The 18,515-nt window shown below is 42.5% G+C and overlaps 1 protein-coding gene across 1 annotated transcript in view; it reads left to right on the top strand.

The window, feature by feature from the left end:
* Nucleotides 1-238: 238 nt before the first annotated feature.
* LOC122926344 (IgGFc-binding protein-like) overlaps nt 239-18,515 on the top strand; it is a 205,581-nt gene continuing 187,304 nt past the window's right edge. Inside the window, exons 1-9 of the mRNA XM_044277718.1 lie at nt 239-272; nt 563-1,792; nt 1,899-2,239; nt 2,345-2,918; nt 4,714-5,312; nt 5,394-5,961; nt 6,076-6,671; nt 7,433-7,909; nt 8,371-8,440. Coding sequence (XP_044133653.1) covers nt 239-272; nt 563-1,792; nt 1,899-2,239; nt 2,345-2,918; nt 4,714-5,312; nt 5,394-5,961; nt 6,076-6,671; nt 7,433-7,909; nt 8,371-8,440 — 4,489 coding nt within the window. The remainder of the gene's footprint in view (nt 273-562; nt 1,793-1,898; nt 2,240-2,344; nt 2,919-4,713; nt 5,313-5,393; nt 5,962-6,075; nt 6,672-7,432; nt 7,910-8,370; nt 8,441-18,515) is intronic.

Genomic DNA, 18,515 nt, shown 5'->3' with positions numbered 1-18,515 from the left:
AGTCACATGACATACATACAAGCATCACTGCTGAATCCAGAGACAGACTTTAGCAGTCATGTGCATGTACAGCAGGTCATCCCTGCAGGACAAGTAAATAATTACAGCCAAAGACAACTGGAACCATGAGGGGCATGGGATTTAACAGCTGCCTGTAATTTTATTTTATCAACTCTTTGCAAAATGTTTGCATATCCTTCACAACTCACTGCTATCATAAGAGCCATTCCATGTGGTCATGAATTTTGTAGGCTTTAACATCACTTACGAAAGTGGTTCACAACCTACAAGAATTTGACAGCCTATGACCTAGACCAGGGATGGCCAACCTGCGGCTCTCCAACTGTTGTAAAACTACAATTCCCACCATGCCCTGCTGTAGACTGATAGCTGTAGGCAGTCTTTGCATTCTGGGAGTTGTAGTTTTGCAACAGCTGGAGAGCCGCAGGTTGGCCATCCCTGACCTAGACAGTCCTCACAAAAATCGCTACTCCCCAAGTAAATGTTGTAAGGTATTTCACTGGATTATTATTTCATGATATGTTTTGTGTTCTCTTTATAGGAACCAGTTCTGCTGTCCCACAGGGCAAGGACTTTGTCACCATCTTTATGCAGAACTATCTGGAATCTTATGGTGAAGGCGATTTCAAGCTCTTCATCACTGGGTACAGTCCCTCCACCACTGTAACAATATGGATGAACAAGTCCAGTTTCAAAACAGTCTTGACGGTTGATGAAAGGTCATATGTTACTGTCCAGATTCCCACAAATGCTGAGTTGCCTGGTACTTCCAAATCCCTCAATGTGATTGGTATCAAAGCTAATAAACCTGTCTCAGTTCTATCTCTCAATTCCAAATTGCTAAGTGCTGATACTAGCATTGTGTATCCCATTGAAGATCTTGGTATGGACTACTATGTGGTGACACCTGTAGATGGTCCTTCTGATGAATTTAAGGAGTTCTCTGTGGTGAGTTATGAAGAACCTACCATTGTTAGCATCTTGTTGACTGGATCAGTTTCCTACGAAGAGAAGACCTATGCAGCTGGTAGCAACCTCACTGTCCTCCTAGATCCATACAATGCCCTTCAGCTTCTCAGTAGTGATAACTTGTCTGGTACTCGAGTAGTATCTCAAAAACCTGTGGCAGTACTGAGTGGTCACACATGTACATGGAAGAACACAAAGTGCAATCATGTATATGAACAGCTCAGACCGGTCCCCAGCTGGGGTACCAGTTTCATAATACCTCCAATATCTGTGCAGTTAAAATCTGATGTCATATTTGTGGTGGCTGCTGAGAAAACAACAATTGAATATCAAGTTAAAACAAGGAAATCAAGCCGGAACTTAAATGCAGGTCAAGTAATTCAGCTGGACATCCTTGTCCAAACCCCCCTTTATCTCACTGCCAGTGCTGGAATCCAAGTCATCTACTACTGTACTGGTTGGCCAGACAAGAGTATGACACTATATGACCCTCTTCTTATGACCATTCCTCCAGTCAGCAGTTATTGCTCCTCTTACTACATCTATGGTCAGCAAGATTTTGAAAACTACGGCTCCATTGTAGCAAGGACCAAAGACGTCAAAAGTGTCACCTTGAATAAAAATCCAACTGCAGACTTGACATGGAGTGCAATACCAGGTACAGATTACTCCTGGGCCACTAAGAGTTCAGGTAAAGGATTTAGTTTTCAACTTCTGGAAAATCCATCTTCAACCTTCCTGTTGATGTCCTATGGATTTGCAAACTTGAACGCATACGGATCCCCCGCCATATGCAATAATGGTGAGTCTTTCAGTTGTTTCAAAAGGGAGGGGAGCTGGATAAAGTATTGAGGGATATTTTCTACCAGAGTATTTTTTTGATCATCTCAATTTGTTTTGTTCTTCAGTCACCTCAGGTCCATCGTGTAGCACTATAAAATGCAGAGCTAAAGAGAAGTGCCAGATGTCTAATGAAAAGCCGATATGCGTGCCAGACTCGGAAACTTACTGCCACTCAGTTGGTGACCCCCACTACCGCACGTTTGATGGTCGCTTTTACGACTTCCAAGGAACTTGCACTTACACCATTGCCAAGACCTGTGGTAGTGATAGAAGTCTCCCAGCTTTTAACATTGACGCTAAGAATGAAAATCGGGGAAATACTCGTGTGTCATATGTTAGCTATATTTCCATACAAGTCTATAATCACTCTATATCCATTTTGAGATATGAGTATGGATTTGTGAGGGTAAGTTTTTGGGGGTGTAAAGGTAGATGCCATTTGTTCTATAACTACCTCTAATAAAGAACAGTGTTATATCTAACAACCTTCCTTAATTTTACATTTCCTCAGGTGAATAACCAACGTCAACGTCTCCCTATTGTTCTAAATAATGATCAGGTCCGCTTGTATCAATCTGGTGGCTTTGTCGCCATTGAAACTGACTTTAGCTTAAAGGTATATTATGACTGGAACTCAGTCCTAAAAATATACATCTCCAGTAGTTTTTTTGGAAGTATTTGTGGATTGTGTGGAAACTATAATGGAAACCCTTCAGATGACCTAATGACTCCGGATGGTATCCAAGCTCCTAATATAGCTGAATTTGGCAAAAGTTGGAAGGTTGAAGACGGAGACAGGTTCTGTTGGCACAACTGTAATGGGGAATGCAAGACATGCCCTCTTGAAATTCAAAAAACATACTCAAGTGAACAAAGCTGTGGTTTAATCTCAAAGGTCCTAGATGGTCCGTTCCGTCAGTGTTACTCTGTAATAGATCCCAAACCATACCTGGATAACTGTGTATATGATCTATGCATGAATGGAGGCTCCAAGCAGATTCTGTGCCAGAGTTTAAAAACCTATGCAGATGTCTGCCAAAGAAACAAGGTGACGATTGGAGAATGGCGTGAACTTTCTGGATGTCGTAAGTTGAAGACTTATTTGTCTTAATGTACATGCATTCTAATACAGTGCATTTGGAAAGTCTTCAGACCCTTTTATTTTTTTTCACATTTTGTTATGTTGCAACCTTCTGTTAAACTTCTACATTTTCCACGTCATTCTACACTCAATACCCCATGACAAAGTATAAACAGAATTTTAAAAATCTTTGCTAATTTACTGAAAAGGAAAAACGACTACTACTACTACTCAGGACTTAGTTGAAGCCCCTTTGGCAGTGATTACAACCTCCAGTCTTCTTGGGGATGACACCTTAAAGCTTCCACACCTGAATTTGGGTATTTTCTGCACTTTTTCTCTGCAGATCTTCTCAAGCTCTGTCAGATTGGATGGGGATCTTTAATGGACAGCCATATCCAGGTCTCTTCAGAAATGTTTGATTGAGTTAAAGTCGGGGCCCTGCCTGGGCAACTCAAGGACATCCAATGAGTTATCCCTAACCCACTCATGTGTTGTCTTGGCTGTGTGCTTAGGGTCATTGTCTAGTTGGAAAGTGAACATTTGGCCCAGTCTGAGGTCCAGAGCACTCTGGATCAGGTTCTCATTCTCAATATTTTGCTCCATTCAGCTTTCCCTCAAATCTGATCAGTCTTCATGCCCCAACTACTGAAAAGGACCCCCAATAATGCTGCCACCACCATTTTGCTCTGTGGGGATGGTATTGGACAGTGCCTGGTTTCCTCCAAATATGACGATTGGAATTGAGGCTAAAAAGCTTAATCTTGGTTTCATCAGACATATCTTGTTTCTCAGAGTCTGAGAGTCCATTATCTTCTTTTTTGCTAAATTTCATTCAACATTTCAACTTCTTTTACTGAGGAGAGATTTGTTTCTTGTGACTTTGCCATAAGGCCCAGGTTGGTGGAATGCTGCCATGCAGCAGAATTCTTTTTGTCTCCTTCCTCAGATATGTGCCTTCACACAATCCTGTCTCTGAGATCTACAGCAGTTCTTTCCTCCTCATAGCTTGGTTTTTGCTCTGATATGCTTTATCAGCTGTGAAACCTTATATAAACAGGGCTGTGTCTTTCAAAATCATGTCTGATCAAGGTGAATTTACCACATGTGAACTCCAATCAAGGTTAAGAAACATCTCAAAGATGTCCAAAAGAAATGGGGGGACGCAGCTCTAAATGTCAAGTGTCATAACAAAGTGGCAGAATATTTATGTCCAGGAAAAACTTTAGTTTCACCGTTTTAATAAATTTGCAAACATTTCTGAAATTCTGTTTTCATTTTTCACATTAAGGGGGGATTGAATTCAGTTTTTCTATTTTAGCTGCAAGTATTATGGGTAAATAAGATGGGTTTTTTTCCCCAGAAAGACCACTACTCTTGCCCATGGCATGGCTTTGATGTTGCTATTTCATAAAGATCATCACCCAGGTCCTTGGGCTTTATATGAATTCCATATTCCAGAGAGGGCCACCCTTTTTCATGATCCGAGTCTGGTGTTGATAGTCCAGAAAAAGCTGTACCCTTCCCTATTGGCTGCTTTTAGAATTGATATTTCAGGAAAATCTCCACCCTTTCCCATATAAGGGATCTGGTACTGTATTCCAGAAGGAGCACTAATTTTTGCTGTGACTTATACTATAAAATCAAAGAAGACCTATTTTCTAATCTCATATTGCTAGCTTACATATTTTTATACATATTAGACATCTTATACAATTTCTTCTTCTCTAGAATAAGTAAAGCACAAACATAAAATTGTACAAGATATTTATATTAACTGTAAGATTATGTCTCTTCAGCATTGCAATGTCCAGAGAACAGTGAGTACAAGCTATGTGCACAAACATGCCCAGCCACTTGCAACAATGACGCAATGCCTTTCATATGCTCTAGTTCATGTGTAGAGTCATGTCAATGTAATGCTGGCTATGTCCTTGATGAAGGAAAATGTATACCAAAGACTGGATGTGGATGTGTCTACCAAGGCAAATTATACGCTCCAAATGAAAAGTTTTGGGATGATAATAAGTGTCAGAAGCAGTGCATTTGTAACCCTTCAACCAGGAAAGTTGAATGCAAAGTCACCAAGTGTAAGCCTTCAGAGCAATGTTCTATTGTAAATGGAATCCAGAACTGTTACCCTGTATCATATGGCACTTGCTCAGCATCAGGAGATCCTCACTACATCACCTTTGATGGCTTGAAATATGACTTCCAGGGTACATGCATCTACCAGTTTGCAGGACTTTGCAAGAAGTCAGATGATCTGGTGGACTTCCAGGTCAATGTACAAAATGAAAACAGAGGCATCAAAGTTGTTTCCTATACCTCAGCCGTCCAAATAAACATCTTTACGTTTGATATTGTCATCAACAGAAATTATAAGAACAGGATTGTGGTGAGTTTTTATTCTCATACATTTCTAAAATAGACAGCATGTTGTCCTCTTTTGTATAGGTTAATGTTTCTCTCATTCCAGCTTAATGGAGTTGTAACAAACCTCCCTTTTATTGTTGAAAATGGCAAACTCTCAGTCTACAAGCATGGTTATTTTGCCATACTTCAGACAAACTTTGGTCTACGTGTCTCCTTCAACTGGGACAGTCGGGTTGCTGTCACCCTTCCAAGCACCTATGCTGGAGCGGTCTGTGGTCTTTGTGGTAACTTTGATAATGACAAGAATAATGATTTCCTTATGAAAAACAACCAGTTGGTCACAAAACCAACAGTTTTCGGAAACAGTTGGAAGGTGCAAAATGTAACTGACTGTTATGAGGAAGACAAGGGAGAGTGCTCAAAATTAGCAGAGCTGGAACTCCGCCACAATAATAACAAACAAGGATGCGGAATTATAAAGGATAAGAACGGACCTTTCCGTGAGTGCCATGCTAAGATAGATCCAGAAGGGCACTTTAAGAGTTGTGTATATGATGCTTGCTTCTATGAAGGTAGAGAGGATGTACTTTGCAAGATAATTGCCAGCTATGCCACCTTATGCCAAGAGGCTGGAGTCACCATATACCCATGGAGAACCTCAATCTTCTGCAGTAAGTTTAATTGAGATTTTTCAAGTGCACTACTTAGTACCATCTATGTGAATTTTTACATAGTTATATATTTCCAGAAAGAATTTAACTTTCTCAATGTATTTTTAACTACAGGTCCAGCTTGTCCAAAGAACAGCCACTATGAAGTATGTGCCTCTGGCTGTGCTCCAACATGTCTTTCACTTTCTCCTCCATTGGGATGCAAACCTGGGTGCTCAGAGGGATGTGAATGTGATGATGGCTTCATTCTGAGTGGTGGAGATTGTGTTCCAATCTCCCAGTGTGGCTGCCAATACAATGATAAATATTACAAGCGTGGTGAAGTATTTTTCCCCAATGGTTTATGCAACCAGCAGTGTGTATGCACAGCCAGTGGAGTTGTTGAATGTAAAGCTTTCAATTGTGGACCCAATGAAGAGTGCAAAGTCACAAATGGAGTCCAGAAATGTTTCCCATTCGGTTCTGCCCAGTGTTCTGCTGCGGGTGATCCTCACTACATGTCGTTTGATGGGCTTGCCTTTGATTTTCAAGGCACCTGCACCTACACCCTAACTAAAACCATTACAAAGAAGGACAACTTGGTACCTTTTGGCATTAATGTTAAAAATGAGAAGTGGGGTAATAGAAGGGTTGCAGTCACTAAACTGGTCTCTTTTGATGTCTATGGATACAACCTCATTATTGCGTATGAAGTTCGAGGTAAAATCTTGGTAAGTGATCATTTTTCATATTACCTTGGAAAACAGATGTCATGTTTGCAGGGAAAAAGTAAAGTCTACAAGCACTTGAAATAGTTACCAATTTAAAGTATTGCAAAATGCAATACCTTAGAAATGAGTCAAATGACTTATTTCAAAGAGAACTTTCAGGCACTTGAATTATTTTAAGAATCTAGAGGAGAACTCCATGAAGCCTTCTTCTACCTAATCTGTAATATTTTGGCTATGAGGACCTGGCTGCTCTTACATAGCCCCCCTGCATTAAAAGCATTTCAGAAGGCAAAGTCTTTAGATGTACTGTATTTGCCTTCATCCCATATACAAAGTTGGGATAAGTCCAAATGCAAAATATGTAATGGGAACCCTCACCTACCATGTCCATTACAAATACTTTTGTCTTCTTATGGGTCAGAGGGGATTTTGGGTCATTTCAGGCTCCAGGACCTGGTAGAACACTGATAGATCCGTCCATGTTCCTCTGGACATTTCTTACCAATGGAAGCCATGATATTCAGTTGGTGTTTACAAGCACTTCCCTAGGTAACACTACTAGATATATTTCAAAGGGATAATAACAACGGCTATTTAACTTGAATTCAAAAGATCCTGACTATGATGAGATTTAGAAGGCAAGGTCTATAGAGAATGTATTCTATTAGGCAGACAGCTTTTTAATCTTACACACTGTATTCTGGTGTAAATATAGGCCAGTCAAAGTGAATTCTCATATATTTGTTCCAATCTCCACATAGGTTAATGGCGAATACTTTAACCTCCCTGTAAACTTGGAAGATGGAAAGATCCGTGCTTATCAGCATGGCATAAGAGTCCATATTGACACAGATTTTGGTGTTAAAGTCAATTACGATCTTATCTATCATGTATTAGTCACCGTTCCTGGAAACTACAAGGATCAGTTGGGTGGCCTGTGTGGTAATTATAATGGTGATAGAAAAGATGAGTTCCAGCTTCCTGACAAGATGCTGACTGCAGATGCCACCAAATTTGGCGCCTCCTGGAAGGTCCAGATACCTGGTGTAACATGTGATGATGGCTGTGGTGGAAGAGGAAATGCTTGTCCAACATGTGATAAAATAATGGAAGAAAACTTCAAAACAGAGAACTATTGTGGATTCCTGACGAAACCTGGTGGTCCACTGAGTGCTTGTTATGCCATCATAAACCCTGATCCCTACTTCAACAACTGCATCTATGACCTGTGCGCTGGTGTTGGTGATGGAAACATTTTATGCCAAAACATTCGTAGCTACATGGCTGCTTGCCAGGCAGCTGGGGTCACTGTCCAGCCATGGAGGACTGATGTCTTCTGCCGTAAGTTAACTTATTTGTTTTCAAAGAACAGGTACATAATTAGGCAAAATAATTAATCTGTTTTTGGCATTGGTGAGGGTCTATCCAAAAATTCACATAATCAACAATGAGTTTCTTTCAATAGAACTGTTTTATGCTGACCCAGTATTGTGCTGTAGTATTGTCCAGTTTAAGGAGAAAACATTTATGGACCCATTTATGGAAGCTAGACCCAATTATGTCCTTCTACAGTAGTCATTTCTGCTCCAGAACTGTTGTTTCCACTACATATTACAATTATAGTTAGCCATTTTGGCATTTTTGTCACTCAAAACCTCCCTTTAAGCTCACACTCTGACCTGACATTGTGTCACGTCAGGTCCTAGAGCATCGCGTGAAGAAGAAAATGGAAGAGCTGTGGAGTGTTGATGGCACCTCTAACAGGAAAGGTAAGTATTTGATATCACTGGCACTGTGGCTGGGCACTGATGGCTAGGAGGGGGAGTGGGGGAACTGATGGTATGGCAGAGTTCATGGCCGTGGGGAGAGCTGGTGGCACTGAGGGAACTCATGGTACTGGGGAGAACTGATGGCACTGGAGGGAGCTGGTGGCACTGGGGGAGGAACTGATGGCATGGTGGAGCTGATGGCACTGGTTGAGCTGATGGCATTGTAGGGGGTGATAACATTGGGGAGCTGTGTCACTGGGGGTAGCTGATGCCATTGGGGGAGGAACTAATGGCACTAAAGGAGGAACTGATCTCACAAGGGAAGGGGAAATGATTGCACTGGGGGGGCTGATGGCATGGAAGGCAGCTGATGGTGCTTAGGACTGATGGCATGGGGTGAAGACTGATGGCAGGAGGAGGGGATTTATGGCAGGGGCGGTCTGATGATGGCATGGGGCCTGATGAGTTTTTATAGAAAACATTCTTTTAATTAGTTTGTTCTTATTAAAGTACTCAATTAATTATTGGATTAATCGGTAGAATACTTGATTACTAAAATAATCGATACCTGCAGGGGATCCAGCAATGCAAATTTTTACTCAATGAGTTTTTAACTACAATATTTTCATAAAGCCTAGGAGGAAATTAGCGTAAATGGAGCCCACTTATGCTTCATTTAATAATCTCCACGGAGGGTTCCAAATGCATTGGTGCAGGAAACACTGGCTTGTGCAAGCTAATCCAAGTAGTAAAAAAAGGTTTCTGCACGTCAGGATAAAATCCAATTCTTTTTATAAAAAATAGCACGATGCAGCAGCACCTTCAACATGTTTCAAACAGACATCCATAATCATGACATAACGTGCAAATCATAGGAACCTGACAAAAACCCATATGCATCCAATAAGATCATATTACATCTTGCAATGTCATTTTGCAGTGAAGGTAACAGAAACCAAGACATAGGAATCAATAGAGAGATCACTGGAAAAATTCCAATATTTAATAAATATATAACAAATCACTTTTAAAGTTGAGTCCATTGAGATATCATGTGTCCAACTTTAGTATCCAAAATGCCTCCCATAGCATCAGCTTTTTCTTCCAGTCCCCATTCTGTAAAGGACATTTAACCCATTCTAGAGCAAAGAATCTAAACTATTCAGTAGATCAATCATGTAGGTCAATGAAGTGCTTGGCAGCTCCTGAATCAGCACCAGATTTGTTGTTAATGTAAGATATATGTACAGATATATGTTTTTTTAGTTTTCTAGTAGTACAACTTATATAATATAGATTGCATTTGACACAACAAATAAAATATACAATATACAATGTGATAAGAGTTACAATTGATAAAACTATCAATCGATAAAGTGTCCCTAATGCAAGATGTTTTAAACGCATATCTGCACGTTACACCATCGACTCCCACATTTAACCCCATCCTGATGTAGCGGGCACCAACTTTAAAGACTCAACATCCGTCGTACATGTACAGTGGATGTCATGAAGGGGTTAAAGAAACCCTTCCAACTAAGGGCTTATGCACACAACTGTACCGTTTTTTGTGGTCCGCAAATTGCAAAACACCGATACCAAACGTGTGCGTTCTGCATTTTGCAGAAAGGAATGTCCTGGCCTCTAAAGAACAGTCCTATCTTTATCTGAAAAAAAAAAAAAACAGACAAGAATAGACCACATTCAATTTTATTGCTGGCGCCACGGAATGGACATTTGTATGTGGACAGCATCTTTTGTGAAAGGGTCTGCATCCAAACCACACAAAATATGGATCAGATGCAGAAATTAATGTGCATGAGTCCTAAGCCAACTTTTGATCCCCCACCATTGTAAACAGACTGGGAGAAATCATCCACCAATATTCTTAGCTAATGTATTGTCTTTATCAAGTCTTGCAGTGAATTTTATTTAGGGCACTGCTGATGGTTTTTCTTTTCTAGCCCCTATCCTGTAAACTGTGACTAATAATATCACATTGTGCATCAAATAAAGTATGTACCATTGGACCTTCTCCTTTCAAAAAGATTTGCCGGTCAGCAGTGCAGTTATATGTTTTAAAGCCTTTCCTGGCGTGTATTAGCGGAAAAAAAATATATATATTTGCGAGTCAGTGGTGCAGTTATATTTTCTAAAGCCTTTTGTGGCTTGTATTAGCGGAAAAATAAAAATATATTTGACGGTCAGCAGTGCAGTTTTATGTTTTAAAGCCTTTTGTGTATTAGCGAAAAAATATATATACAGTACAGACCAAAAGTTTGGACGCACCTTCTCAATCAAAGAGTTTTCTTTATTTTCATGACAATGAAAATTGTAGATTCACACTGAGGGCATCAAAACTATGAATTAACACATGTGGAATTATATACATAACAAAAAAGTGTGAAAAAACTGAAAATAGGTCATATTCTAGGTTCCTCAAAGTAGCCACCTTTTGCTTTTATTACTGCTTTGCACACTCTTGGCATTCTCTTGATGAGCTTCAAGGGGTAGTCACCTGAAATGTTTTTCACTTCACAGGTGTGCCCTGTCAGGTTTAACCCCTTAAGGACATAGGGCATACCGGTACGCCCTATTTCCCGAGTCCTTAAGGACGTACCGGTACGTCCTAACTTTAAATCGGGATTTCCGGCACCCCAGGGGTTAATCTGAACAGGATGCCGGCTGAAATCATTCAGCCGGCATCCTGTCACAACGCCAGGGGGGTCATGTGACCCCCCCCCCCCCCCCCGTGCGGTTTGCTGCGCTTTTTGCAGTTTCTGATCCCCTGCTGTGCCTTTGCAGCCCCCCGATGGAGAGAGCCCCCAGGCAGCCCCCCGAAGCCCCGTCCTCACCCTTCCCCGTCTGCGAAGTTGTGGCAGACAGGGAAGGTTCCCATGGCAACAGGACGCCTGCTGTCCATGGTGCTGAACAGATCTATGCTAAAAGCGCAGTGCAAGTAAAATACAGTACAGAAACCTATATAGGGTTCTGTACTGTATTTTACAGACATCAGACCCACTGGATCTTCAAGAACCAAGTGGGTCTGGGTTAAAAAAATGTAAAAAAAAAGTGAAAAAAGTTAAGATTAAAAAAAAACATTTATCACTGAATAAAAATTAAAAAAATTAAATATACTACACATATTAGGTATCTCCGCGTCCGTAACAACCTGATCTATAAAAAAGTCATGTTACTTTCCCCGCATGGTGAACGCCATAACAAAAAAAATAAAAAAAATTTTGCCCACCTTACTTCCCAAAAAAGGTAATAAAAGTGATCAAAAAAGTTGCATGTACGCCAAAATAGTACCAATCAAACCGTCATCTCATCCTGCAAAAAATGAGACCCTACTCAAGATAATCGCCCAAAAACTGAAAAAACTATGGCTCTTAGACTATGGAAACACTAAAAATAAAATCATTGTGTAAAACTTACATAAATAAAAATAAAGTATATATATTAGGTATCGCCGCGTCCGTATCGACCGGCTCTATAAAAATATCACATGACCTAACCCCTCAGGTGAACAACGTAAAAAAAAAAAAAAAAAAGAACGGTTTAAAAAAAGCTATTTTTTGCCATCTTACGTCACAAAAAGTGTAATAGCAAGCGATCAAAAAGTCATATGCACCCCAAAATAGTGCCAATCAAACCATCATCTCATCCTGCAAAAAAAATAGACCCTACTCAAGATAATCGCCCAAAAACTGAAAATACTATGGCTCTTAGACTATGGAGACACTAAACAATTTTTGGGTTTTAAAAATGAAGTTATTGTATAAAACTTACATTTAAAAAAAAATTGTATACATATTAGGTATCGCCGCGTCCGTGACAACCTGCTCTATAAACTTACCACATGATCTAACCTGTCAGATGAATGTTGTAAATAACAAAAAAAAAACGTGCCAGAAAAGCTATTTCTTGTTACCTTGCCACACAAAAAGTGTAATATAGAGCAACCAAAAATCATATGTACCCTAAACTAGTACCAACAATACTGCCACCCTATTCTGTACTTTTTGGAGTTTCTACTCTAGGGGTGCATCAGGGGGGCTTCAAATGGGACATGGTGTAAAAAAAAACAGTCCAGCAAAATCTGCCTTCCAAAAACCGTATGGCATTCCTTTCCTTCTGCACCCTGCCGTGTGCCCGTACAGCGGTTTACGACCACATATGGGGTGTTTCTGTAAACTACAGAATAAGGGCCATAAATAATGAGTTTTGTTTGGCTGTTAACCCTTGCTAAAAAAAATATTAAAACGGAAAATTTGCCAAAAAAGTGAAATTTTGAAATTGTATCTCTATTTTCCATTAAATCTAAAAACACCTAAAGGGTTAACAAAGTTTGTAAAATCAGTTTTGAATACCTTGAGGGGTGTAGTTTCTTAGATGGGGTCACTTTTATGGAGTTTCTACTCTATGTGTGCATCAGGGGGCTTCAAATTGGACATGGTGTCCAAAAAACTATCCAGCAAAATCTGGCTTCCAAAAACCATATGGCGCTCCTTTCACTCTAAGCCTTGTAACATCCCCCAAAAAATAAAATATAATTCCCAAAATAATTCAAACATAAAGTAGACATATGGGGAATGTTAAGTCATCACAATTTTTGGGGGTATTACTATGTATAACAGAAGTAGAGAAACTGAAACTTTGAAATTTGCTAATTTTTCCAAATTTTGGGTAAATTAGGTATTTTATTATAAAAATTAATTTTTTTGACTTTATTTTACCAGTGTCATGAATAACAATATGCAACGAAAAAACAATCTCAGAATGGCCTGGATAAGTCAAAGTGCTTTAAAGTTATCAGCACTTAAAGTGACACTGGTCAGATTTGCAAAAAATGGCCTGGTCCTTAAGGTGAAAATGAGCCTGGTCCTTAAGAGGTTAATAAGTGGGATTTCTTGCCTTATAAATGGGGTTGGGACCATCAGTTGCGTTGTGGAGAAGTCAGGTGGATACACAGCTGATAGTCCTACTGAATAGACTGTTAAAATTTGTATTATGGCAAGAAAAAAGCAGCTAAGTAAAGAAAAATGAGTGGCGATCATTACTTTAAGAAATTAAGGTCAGTCAGTCCGAAAAATTGGGAAAAAGTGTCCCCAAGTGCAGTCACAAAAACCATCAAGCGCTACAAAGAAACTGGATCACATGCGGACCGCCCCAGGAAAGGAAGACCAAGAGTCACCTCTGCTGCGGAGGATAAGTTCATCTGAGTCACCAGCCTCAGAAATCACAGGTTAACAGAAGAAAACTGAGGAATGAGAAGGTGTGTCCAAAATTTTGGTCTGTACTGTATATATTTGCAGGTCAGCGGTGCAGTTATATGCTTTAAAGCCTTTTGTGGTGTGTATTAGCGGAAAAAGAAAAAATATTTTTGTCGGTCAGTGGTGCAGTTGTAACTTATATAAATGCTCTGTGACAAATATGTTTAATGTAGCAATTTGTTCTTAATTGTAACCAATGTGTATTAACACCAAGAGAGCGTCACTGATTGCACACCTGATGCTCTGACGTGAAGTGCTTTAAGAGGTGGTGTAATGCAAGGCACCAACAAACAGACCAGTGATGAAAGCAAAAAGGTGTTTATTCACCAGAAACATAAACGTCCAGGACACTTGCTGGTAACAAGAAATAATAACAAAAAACCAGGCAAGGAGATTCCAGGAATAGTCCCAACCAGTGCTGAATGATGCTGTGCACTTGGCAGTCGAGTCACTCCAGATCTTGGGTCCGCTGTAAGGACAAAGTTCCTGGCAGTCTTCAGTCACTAGGAGTTGTGACCTATACCTGGTTGAGGGAAAATAACACTGATCACCCTGAGAGACCTCCTTTTAAATGCCTGCTGACCAATCCCAGGGTGCCAAGTGTCCACTACCATAGGTGAACAAATTGCCCTGCACCTGAGTACAAGGCCTAAGGCAATCACAAGTTGATTAACCCATGGCTGGCTCCCTAATCCACTTTGCTCTTGTGAGTCAGTATAATATGCGCCACTGGTCGACGAAGTGCATAAGAAGCACGTACTCGCGACCGTGTATCCCTTTGCGAACCTGCCCTCGTGCGTACGCACGGACGCATGATTGACTCAGCGCGAGTATGCGAGCGCGTGGACCCAGATGCGGAAACGGAAGTCGCAGGAGACACCGGAGACAACCCTGGCCGCGGCGTCTTGTCACTCGCCTGGCCACTCTGTCCCCGGGACTCCGACGGTCCTCCCCTCCGATGTCCACGCGAACGCATCTCCGCACTTACTCGCAAAGGGGTCAGCGCTGGTGCATCAGAGACACGCATAACCTGTCCCGCAACTCCACGAGGACCCCTCTTGGTTCCCCTGGAGTGCAAAGCAGGTGAGGATCTTACAGGTGGAGTGCAGGTGCACACACCTGTAGCAGCCCGACGAAGCACATATTGCGTGAAATGGCCGTCGCTGCATTCAGTGTGCAGGGAAGTGACTCCTAGCTCTGGTGCCGCGTGTGTTTCGCTTGATGCAGCAATAAAGGAATATCTTATATCTTCACGATGGTGAGTGCCGCCCGCTTTCTTTCTGCAAAGAAGATTATTGTCCTGGACTAAATGTTGTTTGGGCTTGTGCACCGCTGAGATCGTGGTATTAGAGGACAACCATGTGGGATCTGCAATTTCGGGTTAAAGTTAAAGGAGAGACGTGAAGTGTGCCGCTAATAATTCTATTTAGAGTGTGAAAATTAAATATATATTTGCTGGTCAGTGGTGCAGTTATATGTTTTAAAGTCTTTTGTGGTGTGTATTAGCGGAAAAATAAAAATATATTTGCAGGTCAGCCTTTTGTGGTGTGTATTAGCGGAAAAAGAAAATATATATTTGCTGGTCAGTGGTGCAGTTATATGTTTAAAAGCCTTTTGTGGCATGTATTAGCAGAAAAATAAAAATATATATTTGCCGGTCAGCGTTGCAGTTATCTGTTCTAAAGCCCTTTTTGGCGTGTATTAATGGTAAAAAAAAAAAAAAGGTGATGAGGAGAGTGGCGTGGGAGCTGGTGTTGCAAGCAGTGAGGCTCTTCACACAGAGATGGTTGTGGAGGACATCAGTGACCCTGCAGACAGTACTCGATGATGATCATGTAGCTGATCGCACTTGGGAGTCGTGTGACAAAGGGGCTTCATCACCGTGAGAAGAGGATAGCAGCTTGCCCGTAAGGCAGCGGCGGAGCCAGCAAGTTGCTAGCGTGGCCAGGAGTCAGCTCGGTGGCAGCAGTGGAAGTTCAGTAGCCAAACATGCCAGGGGCAGACAACTCACTTTGCAGAAGCCTACCTGCCCGGAAAGTAGTAGTACACGGGTTCACGGAAGCAGCGGCTGTAGCAGTCAGCCAGTGCATAGTGTTGGGGGTAAAATCACCTACTCGGCAGTGTGGCATTTTTTTGTTAAGCTGCCGGGGGAGGTTAACATGGCCATATATAGAATCTGTAGGCAGAAGATGAAGCATTGCCAGGGTGCCCTGCGTCAACATATGCAGTGTCACCATAAAGTGGCCTGGGAGAACCGTGTTTCCAATGTGGTGGTCCAGCCTGCCGCAGCAACTGCTGCATCAACCAGAGGCACGCACCCGGTTTCAGGCAGTCATGGTTTCACCACCTCAGCTGAAGGGAACTGTCTGTCCTCATTATCTGCTGGTCCTGAAGCTCCTGCTCCTCCTGCTACTCCTCGTCAGTCATTCCGTCAGCAATCGATCACCGAAGCGATTGCCAAGATACAACAGTATGCCAAGAGACAACAGTATGCGTTCACTCATCCAACGGCGCAGAAGCTGAATGTGCTCCTATCCAAGTTGCTGGTGCTGCAGTCCCTCCCTTTCCAAGTGGTGGACTCTGCACCTTTTAGAGAACTGATGGCTTGTGATGAGCCAAGGTGGAGAGTCCCAAGTCGTCATTTCTTTGCCAAAAAGGCAGTACCCGCCCCTCACACACATGTAGAACAGAAGGTGGGCCAGTCCTTGAGCCTGTCGGTGTCTGCCAAAGTGCACGGCAGCGCTGACGTGTGGAGCTGTACCTACTGTCAGGAACAATATATGTCCTTTACGGCCAACTGGGTGAATGTGGTTCCTGCACAGCCACAACAGCAACTTGGCCAGGTGAGGCCGCTGCCGCCTCCACGTTGTCACGCCATTGGTCCTGCGACAATGTACGCCTCTGCCTCCTCATCCTCAGCCTCCACTGCAGGGACAATTCACAGTGCCCCTCCATCATACCACATGTGCAGGGCACGGCCGTGTCACCTGGTTTGCCTGTGCGAACGGTGTCACACAGGGGAGAAACTGCTTCACGTCCTTCATCAAGAAATTGAACTCTGGCTTTCTCATCGACAACTGAAAATCAGAACCAACGGGAAGAACATTGTGTTGGTGCTACATCAAGGAGGGCTGACCCATGCGCCCTGCATAGCACACGTGTTCAATATGGTTGTCAAGCGGCTCCTGAAGTCTTCCATCTGCAAGACATCCTAAAAATGGCCAGGAAACTTAGCATACACTTCAGCCACTTGTACATCGCAAAGCTCACCCTCCTTGAGTTGCAGCAGCAGAATGGCATCCCCCAACATAGGCTGATATGTGACATTTCCACCAGTTGGAATTCCACCCTCCATATGTTGGACCGACTATACAAACAGAGAAAGGCCATAAATGATTTCTTGATGATTCAACCTGACAGGAGTACTGTCACAACCAGACAGCTGAGAAGCTCTGACAGAGGCCTTTCAGAACCTCCTCCTTGAGTTCTCTTTGTTGTGCTGTTCAGTTCCTCATCTCGTTAGCCTCTCTCAGCTGTCATGGAGTTGGACTGATTGCATCCCTTTAAATTCCGCCCCATAATGCATTACTGGGCGGCTTATACTACTTCCTGGAGTGTGTGTGCATGATGATCTTGTTTTCCAGTCTGCTACTAAGTTAAGTGCTGAACATTTATCTGTTATTTTCTGTTTGCTGGATCCCAGGTGACCCTGACTCCCTCCGTGTCTGGTGTAGGGAGCCGGTGGTCGTGTCCCCTCACTATTGTAGGGTGTTTAGGGGTTATATAGTCGAGGTACGTGGATATGCAACCTTCCACCTCTGGGATCTTTGCATAGGCTGAGCAGCCAGGGAAAGTCTCAGGGCTTGTGCAGGGGTCTCCCTTTTGGTTCCTTAACTTTGGATCCACTCAGTCATATATGCATGTTACTTTGTCTTGTTTCCTGTACACCGTCCGTGACAAGTACTCCTCGGTGTAACTTCGATGTCAGTCAGTGGCAGCTCATGCGTGAAACCTGCTGTTTGCTCTAGCCCTTTGAGGAGGTTGCGTTATTTGTTAGGCGCCAGGACTACGAGATGAACAACGTCGTTTCACTGCTTCATGTCCTGGAACAGATGCTGGTAAATCTGGCTGGTCAGGGGACTGGAGACGTGGCGTCTACATCTCATAGCCATATGAGCCCTGTGGGGGCTGAACTGGAGGAGGAGGAGAATATTGGAGCACAAGCAATGTAATGGGTGGTTTTTCTACACATGTGACAGGAGAGGAGTAGCAGGAGCAGCCAGAGGAGCCGCAGGGCGATGAGGAAGACGAGGCAGAGGACCCAGACACACCGTGGCAGTATGCATTGGAGATGGAGTCAGGGAATCCCTTCGAGTCACTTTCACAAATGGCACGATGCATGTTCACTTGCTTGCGTAGTGACAGCCGAATTGTCAGCATTCGGCAGAGGGTTGACTTCTGGCTCTCCACATTGTTGGACCCTCGCTACCGGTCCAAAATGGGGGTCTTTTTTACACCTGCTGACAGGGAGGACAATCTGAACTACTATAGATACATCCTATGTAGTGAGTTGGTCGCTCTCCCTATCTGCGACATCGTCCATCCTCTCGCAGGTCTGGGGCCCTCTGTGCTCACGTTCCTCTGCCATGGCTGCTGTGGCAGGGTGGGGGGTAGGAGCAGTTCCAGATACATCAGCAGCAACTTAAGTCTAGAGTCGCTGATGAGCAGCTTTCTTCACCTGCCTAGTAAAGAAACTACTTACGAGCAGCAGTAGCTAAACCTGGAGCAGGACCTGAATC

This window comes from Bufo gargarizans, chromosome 2, assembly GCF_014858855.1.
Source record: "Bufo gargarizans isolate SCDJY-AF-19 chromosome 2, ASM1485885v1, whole genome shotgun sequence".
NCBI classification, from domain to species: Eukaryota; Metazoa; Chordata; class Amphibia; order Anura; family Bufonidae; genus Bufo; species Bufo gargarizans.
Note: the sequence above shows the minus strand (reverse complement) of the source record. Positions and strands in the feature narration are given on the sequence as shown.